Source organism: Guyanagaster necrorhizus (genome assembly GCF_019112545.1).
Source record: "Guyanagaster necrorhizus MCA 3950 unplaced genomic scaffold BT62scaffold_13, whole genome shotgun sequence".
Lineage (NCBI taxonomy): Eukaryota > Fungi > Basidiomycota > Agaricomycetes > Agaricales > Physalacriaceae > Guyanagaster > Guyanagaster necrorhizus.
The window spans coordinates 483,523-506,289 of NW_025064892.1; the positions used below are offsets into that span (position 1 = coordinate 483,523).

Sequence of the window (22,767 nt, forward strand, 5' to 3'; positions counted from 1 at the left end):
GGAGAGAATTGCGGGAGTCGTTGGTGATACATTGAGGTGCTCTTTACGGTGTCGCACTGTTGACGGAAGTTCAGGACAACCCCCCGGGATGAGGACCGGTTATGCTCCCTCATAACGACCTGGCCAAGCTCGATGATGTTGTCTAGCATGAGTTGTCAAAGACGTGAGCTACAGGACACATAGCTCTGCCTAAACAGGCGGACTCGACCAAAAACTGCGCATTGTCCGATGCTCACTGGATCTCGCTGGCGCTCTGGAACGCTTTTCTCGTCTCAATGAGCAGTAAAAAGACAAGAGAAAAAGCACTGCTGCTTGCTCTCACCGCCCCCCAGTGCAGACGGTCACTACGTGAGTTCTGTCAAATGCTTATGATTGAATCATAACAACAATATATGCAAGGTAGCTCACCAAAGCGCTCGCTTTGAGGGCTTCATCTGGCTCCTAGTTGCTCTAAGGCTTTGATGCACTTATAGCTGCCTCTCATGCACTCAGTACGTCGATTGATTTATATCTGCTTAGCCCACAGAATTTGATCAAAGCACCATGGATTGTCCAGATATCCCTTGTGAAATCCAAGGATCACGATCATCCCGCTAGTTTCTCGACTTTTCTCTTTGGCAACTCAAAGCCTCAATGTAAAATTGCTGGTTCTCGGCCGATGAACAAGCTGAGGCAGGTTATCCTGGTACATCCTGACATTAGACGTCGCGAATTTCTTGGTTACGTAGCATAATGCCATTCACGATGTGGCTGTGTCGGTCGACCTTGTCTACGCTATAACTGTGCTGGCAGTATGTTGATTAAGCCTCCACTACCTAGAGAGGGTTGGAATGATGCGGACAATGAAGAGGATTGGATAGTATAAACAGAATTGAATTTATTCTTGCCGCTGTTATCAACTCGTTGATTGTTTTTCAGGAATCCTCCCTTAAACTCTTGTAGGAAGTGGTCGTTCAACCACTTTCTCAGCCTTACCGAGCTCTTTTTGGGCACTGTCAAAGTCAAACTCGACGTAGAGTTCTTTCAAGAAATTGGTGACGGGATCGGAATACTGGTACTTCTCGGAGTTTTTTTGATAATGCGAGGTGTCTGATCACCGAGGCTTCAATCGAATTCACCAGAAGATTGATATCGCTGGGTCCGGTTGCGTTGGTGGCAGTCCTAAATGTGATGAATACAGAGATCTTTCTGATCGGCTGAACCTTACACGCGCTGAGGGCGAAAAATGGATCGTCAACTTTATCCGTGAGACTCGAATGGGCGCGGATACTAAGATTGATTTGGAGAAGGTTTGTTGTGCTTGGTTTAGATTAGATGCGGTGGACTAATCCGTCCGTCACAGAACGTCATCCAAATAAGTCGTCCGCCTCTCCCGATATACCAGAGCATGATTGAGAAGACGAGAGGGCTTGCAATTCGGACGCAGGCGCTTGGCGCGGCGGTCGCGAGGACAGGATAGCAGCCAGTTCCGCAAACTAAAGTTTCTACACATCATATCAGGGCGCTAGTTCTCACTATTTTCATGGTCCAAGAAGCGTCATTTCTTCTCTATCTCGTATTGTCCGTGCATCTGGTAACGATTCGTCATATGTCACGATGTTTTGCGAAGTAGTTTTTGGGACGATGTAGGATCCAATGATCAGATTTAGATAAATGTTTGTAGACAACTGGTGAGTGATGAACTTTGCCTGCGCGGGCTCGTGCTAACTTGTGCCATTGTCATTCTTTCGGACGCCTGGCTTCTCCATAACGTTATATTCTAACTGCGCAGGCGCAGGCGTTCCCTGCAAATCAAATGCCAAGACTCAAAACGATCGTGGCTACGTTCTTCTCGAGACAACGCTATCTTTACAATATTCTTAGGTTATCCGAAATTTTTTTCGGATGGTAGGGCTACTCACTGGCAGCCTGGAGTGGTGGACCTCCCCAAGCACGATTTAAGATCCCGAGACTTGGAGATCGTGGACGATTGTTCAAAGGTGAGGTTCAAAAAGTGTATTGGCATGCGAAGAATTATGTTTGCTGTATCGCAATATGTATCAGCTCTTCGCTCAAGGCAGGTCATTTATCTGGTAGTTCTTTAGTGGTATCTTTGCAGTGTCATTTCAATCGGGATTTTGGTTAAGAAATTACCGTTTACCACCACTGTAAATTACTATCCGTGTATCATTCCTCATATTATATACTACTTAGGTACTGTCAGCAGCCGTCAATAAAGATATAAAATGAAGGCATAGCCAAAAAAGATCGCGAAGGCAACTGTTATCGATGTGGTTCACCGTGTAGTGTGTCGACGCTACATCGATTGTCCGCCAAGACCAATATTTCCTCGACAGCCGAGCGAGGCGAGTCGACATGAGGCGAGATGCCGCATATGAACTTGAAGCAAATTGCCATACTAGGTGGCAAACCTGCAGAACAAGAAACGCTGCCCTGGGTGGCGGTGACACGAAGCGATTTCTTGAATCAAATTATGACAAGTACAGAAAAAAAGGGAGGGGAACTTATAAGGAGTGCCCTCAGTACTCAGTAATTATCGAGGGGTGCATTTTCCAGGCTGGAGCAATAGTAAGAGCAAGTTGCAAGGAATGCTGGCGTTGAATGCCAAATGGGGACCCGCAAGATAGAAACAATACCGCGATCACGTGGGTGAGCGCAGGTTGAAATCAAGCCATTCAGTCAGTGTTGTCATTGTTCTCCAGCTCCGTTTTCCACATATTAACTGACATGGCTGTCGTAATATTTATCGGAGCCCCCCCACCATCCTACGCGAGAAAGACTACGCTTTTGCTGGCCTCCAAACGCGCGGCGCGACGTCGAATGGAGGCGCTGCAATATCGCGACAATCGCTCATCATCACCGGAGCAGGTGCCCACCACTCCTCCCAACAACGGCAGCCTCACCTCTAATGACAACGGTGTGCTTCCTGTAGCTGGATCCTCACAGCAGCGGAAGGCAAAGGCGAGGCCCAGACCCCAACCACAGAATACACCGTACGGCCATGGAACGGCCAGCCACTCCATAATAGAGTTGCAGACAGTGAATAACCATGACCATAATGTTACTGAAATGGATGCCTACCTCAGAGAGGACCTTCGCCATCACATCTTTATCGAATTCGAGACCTTGTCAAAATTCTACATCTTCCTGACGACTGGCGTGTCTCTTTCAAGTCCGACGTCGATGCTGTCCAGAATGACCAGAATTTCAAAGACTTACTTCGGTATTACCTAGATCTATGTAATGAGGTCGGAACGAGTTATGACAAGGAGAGGCACCTGTATTGTCCTCACACAGACGTATGCAATCGTGTCATTGACGTGGCTCAGATGCAACCCGGCACTAAGGTTTCGGATGACGATATCATAGAGTTTTTCCGTATGGACCCTTATCCTGTGCGGGGGTCAAATGACATGGTTCGCCCCGACATCGTGGGCATGCTGCGTACTATATTTAGGCTCGAGATCGTATCAAAAAGTTTGGCCAAGACAAAGGAAGGTGTTTGCAGCAGTATGTTCCTGGGTGGCCTCATGTCATTGAGGTGAAAGAGATGAAAGCCACGGATGATACGATCGACGAGGGTGCTGGTGAGATCAGACTATTGACCAAAGGTAATAGAAGCCTCCCCTTCTTGTGTAGAGGATGTACCAGAAGATGCAACAGGTTTCGGTTCGTCCCTTTTATCCTTGCGTTTTTTTTTTGTCGTCATAGGATCCTTGCCATCTGATATAAACAATCAGCACAGAAGACACAAGCTCAACGAAAAAAAGTATTACTTGTCGGCACCGACGAAAAAGGAAACCTTGAATTTGGCCAAGTCTTCCCAAGAGACCCATCAGTATGGCCAATATCATGTATCGAAGAGATAGCAAAGGGAATATCTGCGGAGTCCTCAATGACTTTGATCTCCCGTGGTTACTTCCTATCAAGGAAGCCACATCCCTTTGTCGCACGGGTACGCCGCCTTACATGGCATTCGACCTTCTCAGGGAACGAAATGGTGGCCCACACCTTTATCACCGTGATTGGAGGTGTTATTCTATGTCATGATGTTATGCTGTCACCACTCTATCACTGAAAAACCTCAGCCCGGTGGCACATCTCAACTGAAGTGTTGCAGGGTGTCATCTATGGAGAGGGGTAAGCATGAGTTTGGTGTTTGACAGATCTCAGTGTGTTGTGTTTTTCATCATTGTCAGTGTTTCTTATGTCTTCACAGATAGTTTATGTAACCTTTTACATGCTATATGCACATTATTTTTTTCAATACTAAGTGTTGGAAATCCTTGGTGTTGCGCAGGGTAGACTCCAGGCTGGTAAGGCCAGATGGTATGAACTTGTTATTCTACAGCTCCTACAGAGCTTGTATTTATACTCTCCAGGATTATATCTAGAATTTACTACAACTTTCTCTCGAGCTTACTCATCAACTCTCGGCATGATGCCGGATTGCCCTTTCCAGAACTTTCCAGCAAAATCCCAACACCCTTTAAATAAAATGCCAATATTGCCAACACTCATTTCTCATTCCTAGAAACCTTCCCCATAGCCTAAGTTCTTGTTTCTTTCAGTCTCACACAAGCAAAGAGCTAGACCTAGTATTAGAGTTAGATTCTGAGCTCACGCTGGGTGTCAATCACTAGTGGACTGTCAGAATTTGCACCTTTGCGTGACCATGCAACGCATGTTGAACGCGTGCTACCTGACTTTTCCCGCCTATATTACCCATATTGTACACCACTGCCTACGGACTCTTTCATTTACCCGAGCTCCTATACTTCACACCGACAGTATACATACCACGTAGTTACTTCCGCATCCTCAGTCGTTTCACCCATACTGTGCCGACTGAGGTATATTCATTAACTCATATACCTATATACATTTTACTTATCCCAATAGTACTTACAGTGTTGTTCTCTTACTTTAGGTAACAACCATGGACAAAGAATCTAGATTCTACAAGTTATGATGACGGAACCATGTATTCTCCCGTAGAACAGGGATAAATGAACTTTATCTGATATGCATAGTAGCTGTCACTGTGGTATCCGCACTGCGTTTCTTTTCTGGGGGTGATAGCCGTTAAGTCCAGGCGAAAGCAAAGGGCAAGAGCAAAACATGTATTGATAAAGACGCAGGAATGAACCTCTCAAATTTTGTGGTAGAGATTCCCCCATATATTAGTTCCATTTGTGATATTTCAAGGAGATGGTGTAAACTAAGAGTATTATACAAGAGTGAATGAGAGCGTGCATTGTACAAAAATGATATGTAGCGTCTAGATATGCAAATGAGCAGTTACAACAGGGGTTATATGCGACAAGGTATGACGACAACAAATACGCAGAATGAATAAACAGAAACAAGGTAGACCGTTATTCAGGCGCGTCCGTAGAGCCGCCGGACATAACCGCTGTCCTCATCGCCTCCACGGCACCCAAATGAAAAGGCAGAATCGGGTTAGCACCTTTCATGCGCCATTTCAACGAAGAAAGAACTGAAAGTGCATAGTACGAATGGGTGATATCGCGGAGCAGCTGGTTGTAGTCTGACGCAGGGTACGAACACCCCACTGATCGAATCATGTGCAATAAATGGATATGCAGCATAGTCGTAGTAGCGACAGTCGTAGAAGAAGGTACTCGAATAAGTGTTGCGCTCGCATGCGGGATAAGAGGCAGTACATGGGGAAGATTGCTGTGGTCGTGTTCGATAGAAGGGCTCTGAGGGTGAGTGTCTTCTCCACCATGCCACGACGAAGGGTCTGGGATATATCCAAGACCCAAACCCATATCGCCAAGCGTCGGAGGAACGGAGACGGGAAGTGGGGACTGTTGGAATAGGGCGTACGTGCTAAATGAAATGTCAACGAAGACGGGGTGCGAATTGTTCTTGGAGGGTTTTGATGATGACACAGAGGCAGAACGACCGACACTCTTTAATGAAGGAGACGCAGACTTGGTTGCATCAAGTTCGGGGCGCGAAGTGAACATCCAAGGCGTCGAAGGCTCTACAGCCACAACAGACACGTGAACGGGGCCCATTTCCGTATCACTTTCAAGATGCCTTGTCCATGCTAAACGAACGGATGTCAGTCAAATTCTTAAAAAACCAGTAGGTGTTTACCATCTAATTCGCCCTCCCCCATGGAACCTAGTTTAGCGATAACAATTCTCCACTCTATATTCGCCTTCTTGGCGAAACGCGCAGTGAAGTCCCACACTTTGTGGACCAAAAACGTCATCTCATCAACTTCACCTTCGTTAGCTTCACCGCCTCCCTTGCTCGTCAGCCATACTCCAAGGTTATGACCATCGCCTCTTTGATCATTGCATGAAGCAAAAATCCATTTTCCGCATTCGCTTACCCCATATCCCACATGCAAAAAGGTGCCTTTGTCCATGACACCTAAGATCATCGCAGTAGCGTCTGCCTTGGGACCACTATACACTACCTTGGATTCCTCAGGAGTCCTTGCGAGAACAAATGCGGGGTCCTCCAGAAATTTCGTCACCTCTCCTGCTTGAGATAGCTTCCTCGACATTGATCGGACGACAGGAACTAGTATGCGGTCATATATGGAACCGCACAGGTCCTCAAAATGGGAGTTTGACTCGAAGTAAAGAATTTGTTCCGGGACAAAGTGGAAGAGCATTTGGGGATGGGAAGCAGAAGCCTTGCGCACGACGGAGAAGAGTTGTCGCATGGTAGGAGAGAGTAACGTCATCGTAGTTATTGAAGTAACAATAAAGACAACGATACTTTCCCTTGGAGGTGGAGTGGATGATCCAGCGATAAATGAATCTGAATGGGAGGTTGAGAGAATGGAAAATATTATGTGAACTCACGTACCTAAAGTCTTCCGCAGGGACAGATCATAGCGGATTGGCACGACACCGTTCATGTCCTGTTCACAAAACTGGCTTTGGCCTAACGAAACCTTGCCAAAGTGTTTTCCCTGACAAGAAAACAATGAGCTTTTGGGCCGCGAATATGCTTATCACAATTTACCTCATAGACGGTCCTGAGGTTGATCAGCCACTCACTGACCTTATCCGACATCTGTTCTTGAAGACTGTCAAATACAACGAATGCTTGAATGTCTTTTTTTCCGCCTCTGGGCCCCAAGCCTAGCTTATCCCAAAATCGTAAAGCAGGTGGTGATATCTGTATCACAGCATCCCCTTTCCCCACTAGCAACATAGGCGCTTCCAATTTCTCGAGTCTCGACTCCGCACCTTTGGTTGATCCCACTGGCCATAATGAGCTTCCAACACGATGCAACAGTGCAAACAACTTACCTAAACCGAACAACTGTTCCAGACGCAACGGAGCGTCGATACCCTGAACAGCTGAGAATAAACGACTAACAACCTGGACATCTTTTTCCCAAAGAATACTGCCGATGCATGCAGGATTCCCCCTCGCATTCACCCCATCCCATACTGCTGCCCAAACAGAGTTTTCCACAATCTCTTTCCCTAAGCTCTCGGCAGCGGCCTGCAATGACTTTCCTTTCCCAACCCTACCAGGGGATACAGGAGTCGGAACAGACGACACACCCGTACCTACGCCGCTGCTGCCGCCAACAACACCTGACCTCAAGGGAGCACTAAGTGGAAGCAAGACCTCGTGCCGAAAATGGATGGGAAGCAGGGACGGTCCCATCGGTATCCACGCAGGCAGCGGAGTACAAGGCCTCTCTCCCTCTGTATCATCCACGCTCTCTTCTTCTCCGCCGCTCTCCATATCTTCATCGCTGTCATCCGCCCCATCCGAATCCTCCTCCGGTTCCGGATTCCCCTCACGCCACTCTGCTTCCCAGTCATCCTTCTCAGGCTCACTGGTACTCTTCGCTCCCCTCAAAGCTAGCCTTTTCACCACACCCAGACGCGGATCCGTCACTTTCTCATACCGTTTCCGCCATCCTTCCGCTCGGCCCGGAGCTGAAGAAAATTTACCCATGTTATACTTCCCGTCCGTCGCACGATAACTGTCTGCAAACGGGATCGCATCCCATAGACCACCGGCAGTATCGACCTTCATTTGTACCTTTATATCGTCGACGCGAAAGTTCAACACAGATTCTGCTGGCGGTGATGGTAAACCGATCCCGACATCTGGTGTTGCTTCGATCTCCCAATGTGGCTCCTCTAATGGGGCGGCCGGAGTCAAACCCGTCACGGCAGGCATGGGAGGTGGTGGCTTATCGTCAAAAAAACTGAAATCGTCCTCCGTGAAATCAGCTTCGAAGTCCATCATACCTATGCTCATGCCTCTGTCTCCACCATTGCCGACGTTGACAGTGTCGCCCAAGCCACTCATCCAATCCTCCATCCAGCTTGAGTTGAATGGTTCATAGGAAGGTTGAGAAGGAACTGGATTCGGTTGCGGATCGACATCCATAGGTACGGCAACGGGAGCTACTGGCGAAACATGATCCGAAGGTGGGGGAACCATTAAATTAGTTTGAGGGGGAGAAGGATAGAAATCAAGTATCTGGTGTTGTTGTTGTACCTGCTGCTGCTGAATTTGCTGCTGCTGTATCTGTTGCTGTTGCAATAATTGAACTTGCTGTTGCACAAATAGATGCGGGACCTGAGTCGACGAAGGCTGCGCTACGCTCGTGCCCACACCCTCTCTCTCTCGCTTGAGCCGTTCTCGTTCTCGTTCTCGTTCTTTTGCAACTGCGTCAACATAGCCACCGACTTCCTTGGCTACTCGGGTAATATCTCGGCTCTTGGAGATGGTAAGCGTCCGAAACGCGCTTACGGACGTGGGACTGGACACTGATAAGAAGGGCACAGATGGGGTTGACTGTGGGGAGGACTGTAAGGTAGCTGGTAAGGCCGGGATGTGGGGTAGAGATGGGATATTGGGGGACAGTGATCGGACACAGAGTGACGTCGGATAGATAATCATGACACCCTTATCTTCACCCTGCCTATTTTCGACATTGACCCAGGCAATGATGTAGGAATCAGGATCCCAAGATGACACGCCGAGACCCTCAAAACATTCTTTGAACTGTTTCGACAGAGCAGAGCATGGTCCTTTATAAGATGCAAGAAAATAAGCTGGAGTAGCATAGGGCAGCAGCAAGATAGGTGATCCTTGCGTCAAAGACGACGTGACAGGAAGAAAGGATGTTGGCATGACAAGAGGGTGTATCAATAGTCGGGATGACGTTAAGTGGACTTGAAGGTGGCAATACGCGAAAGGCCTCAGAGACTATTAGATAAAGAAAGGCAGGCCGTGTGAGAAACTTACCTCATAATGGCCCATGGCGCACTCCATTCGTTTGAAGTCGTGGAATGAGTTATCAGAAAGCCTGAATTGAGACGACCAAGAACGGAGGCATCGTGCGAGATATCATCAAGAAGTCGGATTCGAACGGAATTTAAGAAATGAGATATGACAGTCCTCAGAGCCTTTACCGGGAACGTAGGAAAGACGATATCCTGGGGAGAAAACGAAGATGATTCTACGACTGAGAAGGATGAGTATATGTCCTCTTTACGACAGCAAAGAATTCACCATTTAGGCCGTTGAAGTCGAGGTCATTAAATGTGTCCAGCTGAATTCCCCTTATAATTCGAAAGAGATATATGTAGGAAGTGGCGGCAACATGAATGCTTGAAAGCAAAGAATTCAGCAAGGAGGACCCCGTATGTCGTACTGCAATGCGTCGTCGAAAGGCGTCAATGGTTGCTGGAGACGACGATGACGCTACCAGGTAGGCTACGTTGGATATCTCCTCGTTCGTTGTCGCAACATTGAGAGACATTGAGAGGGCAAACCGGCAATACGCGAACCACATTTCCTGCAGTTCCATTTTTGGCAAGATATTTCAAATTAAGAAAGTCCGAGGCGAAGTCCGGCCGAAGGACTCGGACTACGTGTGCGACTGTGCAGGAACTAATTGGCAAGCAGATCTAAACAAACATAATGTTCGCTTTACAAGACGTTATCTTCCACTTGGCCGGTATGAACAAGTTCTCCAATGGCCATACATTTGCAAGAATGCCTATCGCATAAAACATATAGAATCCCGGACCGTAACTAGTACGAAATGCGTGTTATCCAGAAACTGCTGTAACGTGTTCCACCCGAGAGGAGAGGTGGAATGGACGCAGCATCTTTGCACCAAAATCTAAGTCACCAGACCACATTGACACCGGGATTCGTCCATCGGAAAAGTGTCGCATCTGGGATCATCTTCATCACGAGCGCTTCAACACTTGTTATTCTGGCCAAACACAAATACAGTTGGATACTCACGTTGTAGCGCTCGCCATATGTAGTTGTGTACTTCCTCCAGAGTGTACTCGCCAAGATGTACCTCTTGAAGGACGAGATAGTCATATCCAGCCATTGATTGTGAAGCTCTGCAACCTCAGTCATAAACCGAACATTGTCCAACCTCATAAACCCTGAGTACATAACAACTTATCGGAGGGGTATAGTGGTCCCGTTTTGCTACCGGGCCAAGGAATACGAGGCACCAGTTGGCATGGCGCTTGCGGGACGGCTGCCTGCACCCTCTATTGTGCCTTCCGAAGTTGATCTTGTATACCTGGAGACGACAGCAAACTGTGAGCCGTGTCGACGTAACTGTGTACGCGTCGTCGCGCTATTCTCATTATACTCCTCATTGTCAGGATTCAGGACTACATCGGAATCAATAGATGAGGATAAGACCCTTCTGAGGCAAAAAATAGGTTAGCTGAAGCGAGGCAACGATATTCACGATGCCGCACCTTCATGAACCTTCCTTTTTTGCAAAGTCTCTCGTCTTCGGCACACTCTATCTTGGATAGCAGTCCAAGAGTGGAGGTGTGCACAGGATTGGACGTAGTTATACGTAGCAGTGCCAGTATTCTCTACAAAGATATCCAATTGGTCCAGTTCATACCCAACCACTTTAGTAAATGCAAGGACGACGTTGAAATTGATAGGTCTGCCTTGGAGTAACTGATGTGGTTCTAGATCTCTGTAAAGGCAAACATTGGTTGGGCTCATAAATCTGGTAATCGAACGTATGTACATGCCAGAGTCCGATTCCCTCTCACTTCATCTCTTGGAGTTAACACCAATCCTACAGGATTCATCCTAGCAAAATGTTTTGCAGTTTCGAATCCCAGACCAGCGCTGGTGCCAATACCTTGGCAATACGGAAGAGATGAAAACGACAGCGACAATTATAATGAATAAGCCAAACTCACTCCTTCTGTCCAAAATTGCACCCCTCTCGCAATCAGGACAAATTACTCCTTCCACCATGATTTTCTTACGTAACACATGCAGTTTAAATACTCCTGCAGTCTCTCGGTCTCTTACACATCATGTATCGTATCGACGCCAGGGAGGTTTTCCAGTATCACTGTATACGCGCTCAGGGTAACGCGCCTAGTATACGAACATCTCCAGGAAGAAATGGCCATTGTTGCTTGCAGGAGTAGATTCGCCCGTCACAGGATTATACATGGACCCCAACTTAGACATGGACCCCCATAGCCCCATCATGTACCCTTGAGGTAGAGATGAATTTGATTGTGCGCCAGGTTGGATGGCTGCTTTCTTGCACTGCATCTTATGAGTAGGCCAGTCCTTCGTCATTTTGTTAGCCGGAAGTTATGTATGAGAAAAAGAGTCACTTGTACCTTTCTCTGGCATTCGGCGCTGCAGTGTACGCGTTCCTTGCACCTGGAACAGCGGTGTGTAGCTTCAATATGACAATCAGCCTCCGACCATTGAATCATGGTACTCCTTTGATACACGGTGAACTCAAAGAGATACGAATGGTATGAACTGGCGACTTACAGATGTTATAGATGCTTTCAGAAAAAGGGGCTTTAATCATCTTATCGTGGCCGTCGTCAAAGACATAAAATAAAAGAAACAACCCTTGGCTTGCGCCTTGAAAGAACGACTGGGGATCATGGGAATTTCACACGCCGCATGATTTTGACGTGCACAACAGCCTGAGGGACTACTCACACCGTGCCGAGGTTATCGTCACAGAAGGTTAAGGTTCAACTTCCAGACCTCGCCGCTGTTTTGTCTTGAAGATCTGAAAAGAGAATGAAAGGAGGGCGACAACTCGACCACGTACCCAACCTATTTCTTGCTGTCCTTTGAGAGAATATATTTCTGTCCCCTCGAATTCGTGTTTCGCATTATCAAAACATATAGTTTCGTGATATCTAGTGACTATCGTCCAACTCTGCTCTCCTTCCGAGATTACTGATTTTTCTTATCAGCAGCATTGAATCCCTTTGGGGTATCCATTCGAACGGGACTCTGGATACTTGCCAAGGCCTGGATACCAAAATAGATGATGGGCAAAAGAACTCCTACGACAATGAGAAGAGCAAGAATGAGGCCTGGGGTGAGGAGCTGGTAACGTGCAAGAATTCCTCCTTTCGGAGATGCCAGCAAGTTTGTAGGTGGAAGGTCCAAGACAGGTGGACTGTCAGGGGATTGTCGCTTGTGGTGCGTGGGGAGGACAGAAGTGCTGTATATAGTCAGGTGCTGAGAGTATGGTAGAGCGGATAATGTCAATTCCAGGAGTTCATCTGGACATAATGTTGTAAGGGCGCTTACATGCATGTGAAGACGAGAGGACGTACCATGTTGCAGCATACTGCTTTTCCTCGCGTAACCCTCAACTGAGAGCTCTGGAAGACTCACTATGACAACCGACTTCTTTCCTGCATCCAATGCGACGTCGCCATACCCAGGCGTTAGACCGATGAGACGCGCATTGCATTTCGCAGAAACGGACTGAGCGAATGAAATGAGATCTCCTGATGATGAGTAGTCGTCGAGGCGAATATATGGGTACTGGCGCGATGATGTCGAAGAATTTAGAGATCGTGCGATATGGGAGGTTGAAGGCAGGTTTCGTAAGTCGGAGGCATGCAGCTGGAGGATGTCAACAAAATCGAACGTCCCCCTAGGGAGACGACAACGTACTCCTGGCTGGTCAACTACAATCACCGCTTCATGCACACATAAATCATCATCCAGCAAGATAGTCCGGAATAGGTCCGTTGAATGCGTACGACTTGGAAGCCGGCTGAGGACATTTGAGCTGCAAACTATGATTCAGTATGTGATTGGGTCGCATGGGCCACTATGACACACGAATGAGACGACCATGCAACAGTAGGAAAGGTGTCGGAGAAGGCCAGCGCTGCTGGCAACAGTGAAAGGAGAAAGGCCAGTCTGGTCATTGTCGACTCGCGTTGAGGATGTAAGACGAAACGAACCGGGCACAGCCCTGACAGTGGACGAACCGAGCTGCCTACGACCACGTGACCGGCTATTACCCCGCATCGGTTACAGGCTCCAGGGTTAGCCTGTGATTTGTGCTTTCCGGGCCACCATAACGTCTTCAGGGCTCATCTCAATTCCGTTCTTGATATTTGAGGCGTTCCGTTTTTCTCCTTGTCCTCCAACCGCCATGTTCAGAGCGTCCTTGAGAGCTTTACCACTCAAATCTGTTCGTTCCATTCGTGCTACCAGGTCATTCTCCGAATCACCTTCCTTAAAGTTTACATCCCTGACAGTGAACAGGTCTTTTTCGTCAACATGGATCCGCAGAGAAAGTGAAGGAGCCCGAATAGCTTCATTGGATACGTTTTCAGAAGAGGAGATGATGATCAGAGAGACCGGTGCGTTCTGACGGATAAGTGCATTCCCTAGCTGATTGGCAACTTAGTGCAACGTTTTGCGGATGATGTTGTACGACCTAAAGTCAGGGAAATGGACGAAAATGAGCAGATGGATCCTTCCATTATCAGCGGCTTGTTCGAGCAAGGAGTACGTGCTATTCCTATTCCTACCCTATGCCCTCCACTTACCCTGGACCCATGTCTAGCTTATGGGTATTGAGACACCTGCCGACCGCGGAGGCTCTGAATCTTCCTTCACGTCAGCAATCATCGCCATCGAAGAACTAGCCAAAGTTGATCCCTCTGTCTCTGTTTTGTGTGATGTTCACAATACTCTTGTTAACACTGTGTTGCGAAAATACGGTTCGGAAGAACAGAAAAACAAGTGGCTACCACAACTGTCTGAGTCAAAGGTATGATCCTCCCGACCCGCTGATCCAAGTTACTCACATCCCCCAGCTGGGATCCTTCTGCCTATCTGAATCTGCCTCTGGCTCAGATGCTTTTGCTCTGAAGACTCGCGCGAAAAAAGATGGAGACAATTATATTATCAACGGTGCCAAAATGTGGATCACAAACTCGTATGAGGCCGAAATCTTCCTCGTATTCGCTAACGTACATATAATTGATAATCTTTACGATGCTAGCTCGTCTGACATTCTTGAATCAGGTTGACCCAACAAAGGGATACAAGGGAATAACTTGTTTCATCGCTACAAAGGACATGGGCATCGAAATCGCGAAGAAGGAACAGAAATTGGGAATCAGGGCTTCCTCGACGTGCACACTTAGCTTTGACGATGTCAAGGTAATCCTTCCTGCTCATCGTTCTCCCGTCATTGACCGACGATATCAGATACCGGCTGAAAACATCATTGGCGGAGAAGGTAACGGGTACAAGGTAATTGAGTATGTCATATTAATCAACCCGCGTTAATGATGTCTCTTGTATAGATTGCTATTGAGATCCTTAACGAAGGTCGCATTGGGATCGCTGCCCAAATGCTTGGCCTTGCACAGGGCGCTTTTGCATTGTCGGTTCCCTATACCTACACACGCTCGCAGTTTGGGCAACCCATTGGAACCTTCCAGGGCATGGGCTTCCAGTTTGCGGAAGCTGCCACGCAGATCGAGACCGCCCGCCTGCTGACATATAATGCAGCGCGGAGAAAGGAGATGGGCTTGAGTTTCGTCAAGGAGGCGGCGATGGCGAAGTGGTGGGCGAGTAAGGTCGCTGAGAGTGTTAGTGGGAAGGCGATAGAGTGGATGGGTGGAGTTGGGTTTACACGTGAGACTGGGGTGGAGAAGTACTGGCGGGATTCGAAAATCGTACGTTTCCTGTCTTGTGTCTCGAGGTATGCTGACCGTGCGTCATAGGGCGCGATTTACGAAGGGACGTCGAACATTCAGTTGCAGACTATTGCGAAATTCATCCAGAAAGAATATGGGTCTTAAGCATTGGTCTTGCCATTCCAGATCTTGGACTTTACAACTGTATTTCTAGCTTCAGCTTTGGAAACCGACCACTGCAGATATTGGTTTTATGTGAATGGTTTCGACGCAGTTGGTTGGTGAAAATTAGGCGGTTAGACGCTGATGTACCTTGAACGAAGCTCCAGTTCGCACAGCCTAAGGTGTCTACGTGGTACAGTTGCTACGTCACTAAGGTCCTAAACCGTGTCTCCCATGAAATTACCTCGCAAAATTGGGTTGACAACGCATACTTGCATCGCCGACTCGCCGAAAAAGGAGATCAATAGGTGGGGGCAACAATGAACGTGGTATTTATTATGTTTACATAAGTTCGCATTATGATCTCAGAAAGGAAATCTGACGTGAAACGATACCCTGTTTGAATATCTAAATTCTATCTTCTCTATCTTCTTTCGAATCCAACCCATCGCATGCACCGACCGCCATGGCATCTACACTCTCTGAACGACAACGAGACGACCTGTAAGCTCTGGAGATACCTGTCTTTCATCTTTTGACTGTCTCTAGACATAAATCCATCCTGGACTACCTCAACACCGCCGGATTTTCCAAGACTGTTGACCAGTTCAAGCAAGAACTTCCCGTTTGTCGACCAGTTTTCTGCAATTTCGCTCGTTAATCAAAGACTAGTAGTCTGACTTTCGATTCGATTTGGGCCAGAACAGTAGTGGTCTTCTCGTTAAGAAATGGACAAGTGTCATCCGAATGCAAAAGAAGGTCCGTCTGCCTTTTTCTGCGCAACGATATTCTCGCTGGAAGACTTGTAGATTATGGACCTTGAATCACGTCTAGCGCAGGCATTAGAGGATAGCGCACATATTGCTCACCTTCCCAACGGCTCCGCGAGACGTTACGACGCAGACTGGCTACCAACTTCCAGCTCTGCTAAGCATACCCTTACTGGTCACCGTGACAGTGTCAATGCGGTGGCATTCCACCCGCTCTATTCCGTCCTTGCCACCGCCAGCGACGACTGCTCCGTCAAGATCTGGGACTGGGAGACTGGGGAGCTTGAACGAACACTGAAGGCTCATACGAAGCGAGTTTCGGACTGTCAGTTTAATTCGAACGGCACGATGCTAGGTGCGTGACTTGAAAACATCTGTCTGATACGACGCTGACTCGTGGTTTCTAGTGACATGCTCGTATGACCTTTTTATTAAGCTATGGAATATCGACAATGATTATCAAAATTCCGCAACGCTGCGAGGGCACGAACATTCCATATCCTCGGCGCGCTTTCTACCTGGAGACGATCGTATTGTGAGCTCCAGTCGCGACCACACCCTCAGAATATGGGAGGTCTCTACCACGTACGTTTTTTCGCCTATAAGACTCGCCTTAGTGCTACCTAAAAGACTGTCTGACAACGGGAGCCTCGATTTGACCTCAAATATCACTATTGGCCCCGTGAAATGGTCCAGGCTCAAATGTTGACCCTTTTTTCCAGGCATTGCATTAAAGTTATTTCACCCCACGACGACTGGATCAGATGTGCTGTTCCCAGTACCGATGGCCGATATATCATAACCTGCTCTGCTGACCATGTATGTGGCATTTTCTTTGGTTCCTAGTCCTCATTTGACCATTTACAGACAGCGAAAATCGTCGATACGACCTCTGGTGACGTAAAGACTGAATTTCGAGGGCACGACAACGTCGTTGAGGCTGCTCAGCTCTGTCCACCTCATGCCGTCGCTGCCATTCGCGAACTGGTTGCCCTTAAGGTGCGCCTCGATTCTATCTTCCCTATTGGTCGTTCTTTCATCCTTCAAACTCGTAGGCTCCACAAGGCGCACAAGCGACGGCTCAAGCCTCCATCGTTTTTGCGGTCACTGCGGCGCGAGACAAGACTGTCAAGATATGGGATGCAATCCGGGGCCAATGTTTGCATACTTTGGTGTGTGAGGGTCTTGGGCTTATTCTGTCGTCTTTTGATCCAATTTCCTCTGCAGATCGGACATGATGATTGGGTTCGCTCTATAGTTTTCCATCCAAATGGACAACATCTCCTCACGGCATCGGACGATCATTCATTCCGTATTTGGGACCTAAAGACTGGACGTTGCACACGGAAAATAGAGGCTCATGAGCGATTTGTGACTGCAATGTCCTGGGGACGTCAGGTTGTCTCTACACAGACATCGGATCAAGCAGACCCGAATGCGCCGCCCGCATTGGTGAACGTCATTGCAACATGTAGCAGCGATCAGGTATGATTGTCCTCGCATTATCGGCATCTTCCCGAGCTTACCTTGCAATTCAGACTGTGAAAATATGGGTTCCACAACGCTAATTAACCGTTACACCTTTTATTACCCAGGTGGTTCCTTCTTATCGGTTGTTGACTTTGACATGATTTTGTATTCTTAGTATGGAGTTTTTACATGCTTGGTACAGCTACTCTCTCATATAATATTTAGATTTTTATGCATATGGATTTTCAAACAAAAACTTGATAAATTCTATCGGTGTGCAATACTCTTATATTGAGAACAGAAAGACTTGTGAGAAAACTGAGAAGTGCAAATAATTCTGCATTGATGCCAAATTTCTTGCAAGATGTGAAAACACACGTTGACACAGGAGGGAGTCAACCCTGAAAATCAACCCGTCCAAACTGCTGCTTCGCTGTCTTCTGGAGGCTTATCACTTTGCAATTCATCTTATGCTCGAACCACTCTTCTCTGGCTGTGCACGAAGAGATGCTGTCGCTGAACTGGATGGGGTGGCCGCAGCCTACGCACATGGCCCGCCCACTTTTAATGTACGAAGTGTAGATCCAGGGGTCAGTGACAATCCAACTGTATTCTGCCTTGAGAGGAAGAGCCTTGCGTTTTGAGGTGGCTTTGGGGTTGGACAGGCCTCTCTTTGCTTTGTACAGCGACTTTTTGAGGGGGGCGTTTGGGGGAGGGGCGGAGGAGATACTCGTGTTATCCATCGCCGTGACAAGCTGCTCGATGTTTGAGGCTCCGCGGACGATGTGGCTTGGAGGGGCGAGGGCCGGAGTTCCCAGTGCGCATACATTCAACATGGCGTTCTGACGGCGAAGTGGCATTATGTAGGCTGAGAATCAAAGGCTAGGTCGTTCAAGGCTGAACGTGAACTGGGAGTTCGGGGTGCGAGTCAGGCTTATATACCCTGCGAGTTTGGCTTTGTTTCAGGGCGGCCGTAATTGTCTTAGCCATTGATGGCGCCCGTCTTTGATTTCCCGACGTATGACTCAGCGATGTCTCTTCAATATTCATAAATGAAACAAAGTATTATGGTTGGTGTAGGTTACTCTTCCTTTGCTCCTTATCGATAAGGGCCATTCTTTGACTACGCCACAAATCCCTTCCATTCCATCTCGTGTCAAGCGGATGTCGGTGGCATTATATCACGGACGCCAGACGTAGAGCGATGGCTGAACTTCTTCACATCGGCAAACATGGACTTGGCACGTATGTCTTCGAGCCGTTCTTGCCATTCCTTTGTGAATGGTATGAGGAGGGGCACGACAATTTCCTCGACCGAAGTACTATTAACGGTCGAGAGGACGCCAATGATAGCGTCACATAAAGGTGGTTGAATTGCACCTGTCAGTCTAAGGATACGAAGCTCCGTATTATCGCTAAGATCGAGATGCTGCGAAATATCTTCGGAGAGAGTAACCAGTGCTCAGATTTTTCATTCGAGGCACAGATAATGCAGAACGTACCTGGACTCCAGCCTGGAAAAAATGGACGGGACGTGGGACGAAGGAATAGCTCGCGAAGGTGGGGACCTGCTCCTTTGAGCAAGGTGCGCACATGGGGAGTAACTCGGAATCCAATCCCTCCCAATTCTAGACGGCGCAGTGAGATGGGAGAAGGCGATGCAGCAACCCAGGCTATGATGCTGTTAACGAGTTTTGGACCGACGATGCAGAGTCGTCGAAGACCTCGCGGAACACCCGCACCGTTGAGATCGTCACCGGTACTCTTCGGAGGTAATACCGTGTAGATAAGCGTCAAATCCTGCAAATGAGGGAAAGATGACGTGAAGTTTGCCAAGTGTTGTATGTCTGCGAAGTTATTGTTCTCCAACCAGAGCGACGTGACACGCCTAAAGAGCTTCAGCAAGCTCAGGGTCTCCGGGGTTTCCCATAAAAGGTGCTCGAATCTGAGGAGCGTTAACCTCTCCAGCTTCTCGATGGCTGGGGCCAGGATTTCCAAGATACAGCTATCGATATAGCGTATATCGCCCATCTTGTACCTGCCTATCTTCAGCTCTTGTGCGAAATAAGGAATAGACACCAGTGGCGACTGAAAGAGCTTCAGGAACCCTTGCATTGTTTCTGGGGTGACGACCAAACTTTTGAATAGCACACGACGGCTGGGGGGCAGCCATGTCTTGCATACGAGGGAAAGGGCAGAAAGTGTGTTGAAATCGGAGCTGACGACGTCGACGATGGTGCATAATATTTCAGGGGGTAACTCGGGAGACATGGGTGTTGCAAAGGAAAGGGACTGTTCCTTTTTTTAACAAGTACAGCGCCTGAAGACGCAGCCGCTTTCAAGGTTCGCAGCAAGTTCGCAGTGTCGCTCTTGTCGTGATGGTGACTCGCTGGCAACTTTTGCCGAAAAGGCTGTAAGCGTCTGTGGATATATTTGCAATTACCAGCGTTACTTACAAATGACATGATATTAATCAATCACCTTTCCTAATCTTGAAGCAACAGGCAGTTTGCCATCCACTAGGCCTGCACGATCCTAAAAAGACAGTAGCTGACGTTGTATCCCACCCAGAAGGATTGCGGTGCGAAAATAGGTCTTGCCAGATGTCTGACCCAACTTTGTCTTGAGTTTAGGAATTAGTATTAGAAACCGGCGGGTCGCTCATTTTGAGAGATGCCGACCAAGCCGAACCAATTTAGATTACCGGTTTTATACCCGAGATAAGATAACGAAAAATTCTGACACTTAACACTCATGCTCGGGTCACGGTGATGTTCAATCTCGCTATACTCAAGGTAAGAGGCGCCTCGTTTCCAAAATCCCCTCGTCCCAACGCCATCTCAGGATACCATCGGTATTCACCCGTCCAACTTTGGCATTCCACCCGAAATGGCGCTCATATCCGAGCTCAATAAAAAGTACGCCAACCGGGTGCTGCACGACGTTGGGCTGTGTGTAAGCGTCTTTGACTTGACAGAGGCGGGAGAAGGGAAGGTTCGGTACGGGGATGGATTTCTGTATTATAAAGGTCTGTCAATCATGCCAGAATGATTCAAGACAAAGCTGAGAATGGTATACAGTGGTATTCCGCTTGGTTGTCTTTAGACCATTCATGTCCGAAGTGATAGTCGCAAAGGTAAAGTCGTCGGATGCTGAATCTGTTCGGTGTACGTCTCGAGATGGCATCTTCGCTTGGTCCGTCTGACTGGCCTCGTAGTAACGATGGGATTTTTCGACGACATATACATACCATCGGTATACCTCCCCCAACCTTCGGCGTTTGACCCGAATGAGCGCGCGTTTTTCTGGGTGCCAGAGTCTGAGCTGACTACTGCCTCTGAGCTGCTGGACACCGACGTTGCGTCGAGGATGTACATTGACGCTGGGGAGGTCGTACGTGTGCGGGTGGAGGCGGATGAGTTCCATGACGATGAACCGGGGCCACCGAAGATGACTGAAGGAGTGCATGTGAAGCAGGTAGCAAGGAGAGCGCCGTATCAGATTATTGTGCGTGTTTTCTTTAGTTTTCTCTTTTTGGCTGCAGACTGTTGAGACGATGGTCAGTGCTCGATAGCAGAGTCAGGGCTCGGCAATGTGTCGTGGTGGAATGCGTCGCAAGAAGAAGCAGAAGGAGATGTGGTCATGGGGGAGTAGTATGTTCATATGTACGAGATATCCCAAGGTGCTGGGGTCGACATAGGATTTTAATTTTAATATTTGTTGGCAGTAAGAGCCAAGTAAGAATTTGTTTGTCAGTCTCGTGCCACCATGTCCCAAACAGACCAGACCGACCAGCTTCTCGAGCTCCTCCTCCAACTCAAGGTTCATCTCTTCACACGCCGCCTCTGCACATAGCTAAAGCCGGACCCACCTCAGAAAACGACCCCGGCAGCGGCAAAGGAAATACTAAATGCTCAACCTCAAATTGCATATGCGCTCATCACGCTTATGGTCAGCATGGATGCGGTGGATATCGATGTCTTTCAGGTGCGTAGGAGTGAGGGATACACGGGCCTGGGGTTGATATTGAAGCAAGTAGAGGATATTGGCCGAGTACGGACAGCAGCAAGCACAGGTACCTCCGGCAGTGACCGTGACACCGACGTCTACGCCGCCAGTACCCCAACAGCCGCATAACCAGCCGTCATACTCAGGATATGGTGGGCAGCAGGCCTACGTCCAGCCGCAATCTGCCCCGGCACAACCATTGGATATCCTGGCTGCGATTCCCGATGAGCAAAAAGTGCGTTTGCTGTCTGCTCTGTGTTCGGTCTCTTGCTGAACAAGCTTTGCGTAGGCTATGATCATGCACGTCATACAGATGACGCCAGAGCAGATCAATGCTTTGGGGCCTACAGAACGGGCGAGCGTGTTGCAGCTGGTTAGTACAGCATCTCTGCCAGATATCATTGATTGATTTCTCTCTAGAGAGCATCATTGTTGGGTCAGCCTGCTTCATGATCATCAATGGATTCCTTTTTGCTGTATATATAATATATTTTGGGGGAGCCCCAAGACTTATTATTTCAGCAGAGGCCTTTGTACTAAGGTCCATATCTCTTCACAAAATCGGCCAAACGACCGGTGGAGCAGGCAGGCTCCAGTCGACCAGATGCGTCGGTGCGTGTCGTTCCTACAAACACGCAAAAAGCAGGAGGGAAAGAACAAAAACCAATAAGCCAGCGATGATAAACCTGAAGATACCCGGTAAAACGCGACAGAATAGTATATACACCCTTCCACCATCCAAGTTGAAGGCGGTCTTCTTCAGTACCCCCAGTTGCTAGGAATATAGCATAGATACTACAGATGGTTCATCACCACCAAGGCCCGCCTCCGACCTAAGTGACCAATGAATGAGCCCATAAAATACAGCAAGAGACAAGACAAGATTGTACCTGCCCTAAATGCGCGTCTATCGTATCACCATCCTCCATGTCAATCTGGGTCCAGCATCAGTGCCATGACCAATAAAAGATACGAAAACGCACCGCTGCAGGCGTGTCATCCTTCTGTACTCGCTTGCCCTCATACGTAAACTTGAACGTGCCTAGAGCCGTCATCATAAGCATACCATTTACGCTTACGGCCAAGAACACGCGCCTGGCTCCTTCCCGAACTTTTTCTACATCATCTTCGTCAAGACACGGCTCGACCCAGTCCCGCGTATAACGCACCTCAGCTGCCTGGAAGACTTTGGAGAACTTGGTATCTCGTCGTACTAGGACGGTGATTTCTGGCATTCATGGACGCGTAAGAAGAGGACGGGAGGGGGAAGAGGAGTGGTAGTGCGCACTGGTGCCGTCATCTGTTTGTATGTTGATATTGATCTTGGGCTTGACGTCTTCTGGCTCTGGGGACATCGCGGTAGATGATGGACAAGGGAGAACGCG

At 48.2% G+C, this 22,767-nt stretch overlaps 12 protein-coding genes across 12 annotated transcripts; 7 read left to right on the top strand and 5 right to left on the bottom strand.

Moving 5' to 3' along the window:
- The first annotated feature begins 52 nt into the window (after positions 1 to 52).
- On the top strand, positions 53 to 1,567 carry BT62DRAFT_994396 (uncharacterized protein). The gene is made up of 8 exons (XM_043190463.1): positions 53 to 348; positions 400 to 491; positions 527 to 685; positions 729 to 791; positions 919 to 938; positions 970 to 1,054; positions 1,122 to 1,289; positions 1,343 to 1,567. The coding sequence occupies exons 2-8, from the start codon at positions 483 to 485 to the stop codon at positions 1,457 to 1,459; spliced, it is 621 nt and encodes a 206-aa protein (XP_043039535.1). The 5' UTR covers positions 53 to 348; positions 400 to 482; the 3' UTR covers positions 1,460 to 1,567.
- A 1,255-nt stretch (positions 1,568 to 2,822) lies between these two features.
- On the top strand, positions 2,823 to 3,903 carry BT62DRAFT_932377 (uncharacterized protein). Its single transcript, XM_043186346.1, has 4 exons — positions 2,823 to 3,017; positions 3,082 to 3,393; positions 3,449 to 3,723; positions 3,777 to 3,903. The coding sequence occupies exons 1-3, from the start codon at positions 3,002 to 3,004 to the stop codon at positions 3,538 to 3,540; spliced, it is 420 nt and encodes a 139-aa protein (XP_043039536.1). The 5' UTR covers positions 2,823 to 3,001; the 3' UTR covers positions 3,541 to 3,723; positions 3,777 to 3,903.
- Positions 3,413 to 4,174, top strand: BT62DRAFT_149749 (uncharacterized protein). Its single transcript, XM_043179858.1, has 2 exons — positions 3,413 to 3,669; positions 3,749 to 4,174. Exons 1-2 carry the CDS (start codon positions 3,643 to 3,645, stop codon positions 4,076 to 4,078), a joined length of 357 nt encoding a protein of 118 aa, XP_043039537.1. The 5' UTR covers positions 3,413 to 3,642; the 3' UTR covers positions 4,079 to 4,174.
- A 990-nt stretch (positions 4,175 to 5,164) lies between these two features.
- BT62DRAFT_1076435 (uncharacterized protein) lies at positions 5,165 to 9,838 on the bottom strand (the record flags this gene model as incomplete). Its single annotated transcript, XM_043179220.1, has 7 exons — positions 5,165 to 6,079; positions 6,130 to 6,807; positions 6,856 to 6,961; positions 7,015 to 7,256; positions 7,305 to 9,226; positions 9,274 to 9,493; positions 9,541 to 9,838. 7 exons carry the CDS (start codon positions 9,836 to 9,838, stop codon positions 5,379 to 5,381), a joined length of 4,167 nt encoding a protein of 1,388 aa, XP_043039538.1. The 3' UTR covers positions 5,165 to 5,378.
- A 2,228-nt stretch (positions 9,839 to 12,066) lies between these two features.
- BT62DRAFT_149766 (uncharacterized protein) lies at positions 12,067 to 13,273 on the bottom strand. Its single transcript, XM_043179859.1, has 3 exons — positions 13,153 to 13,273; positions 12,982 to 13,099; positions 12,067 to 12,930 (listed from the first exon to the last, which is right to left on the bottom strand). Exons 1-3 carry the CDS (start codon positions 13,239 to 13,241, stop codon positions 12,247 to 12,249), a joined length of 891 nt encoding a protein of 296 aa, XP_043039539.1. The 5' UTR covers positions 13,242 to 13,273; the 3' UTR covers positions 12,067 to 12,246.
- A 198-nt stretch (positions 13,274 to 13,471) lies between these two features.
- BT62DRAFT_980949 (mitochondrial acyl-CoA dehydrogenase) lies at positions 13,472 to 15,137 on the top strand (the record flags this gene model as incomplete). The annotated part of the gene is made up of 9 exons (XM_043189550.1): positions 13,472 to 13,533; positions 13,612 to 13,682; positions 13,730 to 13,830; positions 13,889 to 14,095; positions 14,142 to 14,297; positions 14,353 to 14,490; positions 14,539 to 14,583; positions 14,637 to 15,011; positions 15,060 to 15,137. 9 exons carry the CDS (start codon positions 13,472 to 13,474, stop codon positions 15,135 to 15,137), a joined length of 1,233 nt encoding a protein of 410 aa, XP_043039540.1.
- Positions 15,138 to 15,479: 342 nt separating this feature from the next.
- BT62DRAFT_149914 (nuclear distribution protein PAC1) lies at positions 15,480 to 17,621 on the top strand. Its single transcript, XM_043179860.1, has 10 exons — positions 15,480 to 15,638; positions 15,684 to 15,759; positions 15,810 to 15,893; positions 15,944 to 16,259; positions 16,312 to 16,493; positions 16,553 to 16,723; positions 16,772 to 16,903; positions 16,960 to 17,076; positions 17,132 to 17,389; positions 17,443 to 17,621. The coding sequence occupies exons 1-10, from the start codon at positions 15,601 to 15,603 to the stop codon at positions 17,470 to 17,472; spliced, it is 1,404 nt and encodes a 467-aa protein (XP_043039541.1). The 5' UTR covers positions 15,480 to 15,600; the 3' UTR covers positions 17,473 to 17,621.
- BT62DRAFT_932382 (uncharacterized protein) lies at positions 17,606 to 18,335 on the bottom strand. The gene has a single exon (XM_043186347.1). It carries the CDS (start codon positions 18,232 to 18,234, stop codon positions 17,770 to 17,772), a length of 465 nt encoding a protein of 154 aa, XP_043039542.1. The 5' UTR covers positions 18,235 to 18,335; the 3' UTR covers positions 17,606 to 17,769.
- A 50-nt stretch (positions 18,336 to 18,385) lies between these two features.
- Positions 18,386 to 19,797, bottom strand: BT62DRAFT_932383 (uncharacterized protein). Its single transcript, XM_043186348.1, has 2 exons — positions 18,877 to 19,797; positions 18,386 to 18,814 (listed from the first exon to the last, which is right to left on the bottom strand). Exons 1-2 carry the CDS (start codon positions 19,643 to 19,645, stop codon positions 18,531 to 18,533), a joined length of 1,053 nt encoding a protein of 350 aa, XP_043039543.1. The 5' UTR covers positions 19,646 to 19,797; the 3' UTR covers positions 18,386 to 18,530.
- Positions 19,798 to 20,145: 348 nt separating this feature from the next.
- On the top strand, positions 20,146 to 21,101 carry BT62DRAFT_1076441 (uncharacterized protein; the record flags this gene model as incomplete). Its single annotated transcript, XM_043179221.1, has 5 exons — positions 20,146 to 20,169; positions 20,219 to 20,402; positions 20,455 to 20,541; positions 20,592 to 20,881; positions 20,939 to 21,101. The coding sequence occupies 5 exons, from the start codon at positions 20,146 to 20,148 to the stop codon at positions 21,026 to 21,028; spliced, it is 675 nt and encodes a 224-aa protein (XP_043039544.1). The 3' UTR covers positions 21,029 to 21,101.
- Positions 21,102 to 21,129: 28 nt separating this feature from the next.
- BT62DRAFT_932385 (uncharacterized protein) lies at positions 21,130 to 22,170 on the top strand. The gene is made up of 5 exons (XM_043186349.1): positions 21,130 to 21,196; positions 21,251 to 21,361; positions 21,414 to 21,617; positions 21,672 to 21,755; positions 21,803 to 22,170. Exons 1-5 carry the CDS (start codon positions 21,143 to 21,145, stop codon positions 21,833 to 21,835), a joined length of 486 nt encoding a protein of 161 aa, XP_043039545.1. The 5' UTR covers positions 21,130 to 21,142; the 3' UTR covers positions 21,836 to 22,170.
- BT62DRAFT_932386 (uncharacterized protein) lies at positions 21,884 to 22,637 on the bottom strand. The gene is made up of 4 exons (XM_043186350.1): positions 22,521 to 22,637; positions 22,366 to 22,424; positions 22,273 to 22,317; positions 21,884 to 22,215 (listed from the first exon to the last, which is right to left on the bottom strand). Exons 1-4 carry the CDS (start codon positions 22,615 to 22,617, stop codon positions 22,192 to 22,194), a joined length of 225 nt encoding a protein of 74 aa, XP_043039546.1. The 5' UTR covers positions 22,618 to 22,637; the 3' UTR covers positions 21,884 to 22,191.
- Positions 22,638 to 22,767: the final 130 nt, after the last annotated feature.

Excerpts from the sequence above, each read along its gene's own strand:
- BT62DRAFT_149749 (XM_043179858.1), top strand. The coding sequence starts at position 3,643 with ATGTACCAGAAGATGCAACAGGTTTCG. Across the intron at positions 3,670-3,748 it reads AGAAGATGCAACAGGTTTCG|ACACAAGCTCAACGAAAAAA; the intron begins GTTCGTCCCTTT and ends TCAGCACAGAAG.
- BT62DRAFT_149914 (XM_043179860.1), top strand. The coding sequence starts at position 15,601 with ATGGCATCTACACTCTCTGAACGACAACGAGACGACCT. Across the intron at positions 16,260-16,311 it reads TTCGAACGGCACGATGCTAG|TGACATGCTCGTATGACCTT; the intron begins GTGCGTGACTTG and ends CGTGGTTTCTAG. Across the intron at positions 16,724-16,771 it reads TAACCTGCTCTGCTGACCAT|ACAGCGAAAATCGTCGATAC; the intron begins GTATGTGGCATT and ends GACCATTTACAG.
- BT62DRAFT_932377 (XM_043186346.1), top strand. Across the intron at positions 3,394-3,448 it reads TTTCCGTATGGACCCTTATC|TATATTTAGGCTCGAGATCG; the intron begins CTGTGCGGGGGT and ends CATGCTGCGTAC.
- BT62DRAFT_149766 (XM_043179859.1), bottom strand. The coding sequence starts at position 13,241 with ATGACCAGACTGGCCTTTCTCCTTTCACTGTTGCCAGCAGCGCTGGCC. Across the intron at positions 13,100-13,152 it reads GTTGCATGGTCGTCTCATTC|CTCAAATGTCCTCAGCCGGC; the intron begins GTGTGTCATAGT and ends CATAGTTTGCAG. Across the intron at positions 12,931-12,981 it reads TTGTAGTTGACCAGCCAGGA|CTGCATGCCTCCGACTTACG; the intron begins GTACGTTGTCGT and ends GACATCCTCCAG.
- BT62DRAFT_994396 (XM_043190463.1), top strand. Across the intron at positions 939-969 it reads GAATCCTCCCTTAAACTCTT|CCTTACCGAGCTCTTTTTGG; the intron begins GTAGGAAGTGGT and ends CCACTTTCTCAG. Across the intron at positions 1,290-1,342 it reads CTAAGATTGATTTGGAGAAG|AACGTCATCCAAATAAGTCG; the intron begins GTTTGTTGTGCT and ends CGTCCGTCACAG.
- BT62DRAFT_932382 (XM_043186347.1), bottom strand. The coding sequence starts at position 18,234 with ATGCCACTTCGCCGTCAGAACGCCATGTTGAATGTATGCGCACTGGGA.
- BT62DRAFT_932386 (XM_043186350.1), bottom strand. The coding sequence starts at position 22,617 with ATGCCAGAAATCACCGTCCTAGTACGACGAGATACCAAGTTCTCCAAA. Across the intron at positions 22,425-22,520 it reads GCGGGACTGGGTCGAGCCGT|GCACGTTCAAGTTTACGTAT; the intron begins GTCTTGACGAAG and ends TGACGGCTCTAG. Across the intron at positions 22,318-22,365 it reads AGGATGACACGCCTGCAGCG|ATTGACATGGAGGATGGTGA; the intron begins GTGCGTTTTCGT and ends TGCTGGACCCAG.
- BT62DRAFT_932385 (XM_043186349.1), top strand. The coding sequence starts at position 21,143 with ATGTCCCAAACAGACCAGACCGACCAGCTTCTCGAGCTCCTCCTCCAA. Across the intron at positions 21,197-21,250 it reads AGCTCCTCCTCCAACTCAAG|AAAACGACCCCGGCAGCGGC; the intron begins GTTCATCTCTTC and ends GACCCACCTCAG. Across the intron at positions 21,618-21,671 it reads CGATTCCCGATGAGCAAAAA|GCTATGATCATGCACGTCAT; the intron begins GTGCGTTTGCTG and ends AGCTTTGCGTAG.
- BT62DRAFT_932383 (XM_043186348.1), bottom strand. The coding sequence starts at position 19,645 with ATGTCTCCCGAGTTACCCCCTGAAATATTATGCACCATCGTCGACGTC. Across the intron at positions 18,815-18,876 it reads TTTTCCAGGCTGGAGTCCAG|ATATTTCGCAGCATCTCGAT; the intron begins GTACGTTCTGCA and ends CTCTCTCCGAAG.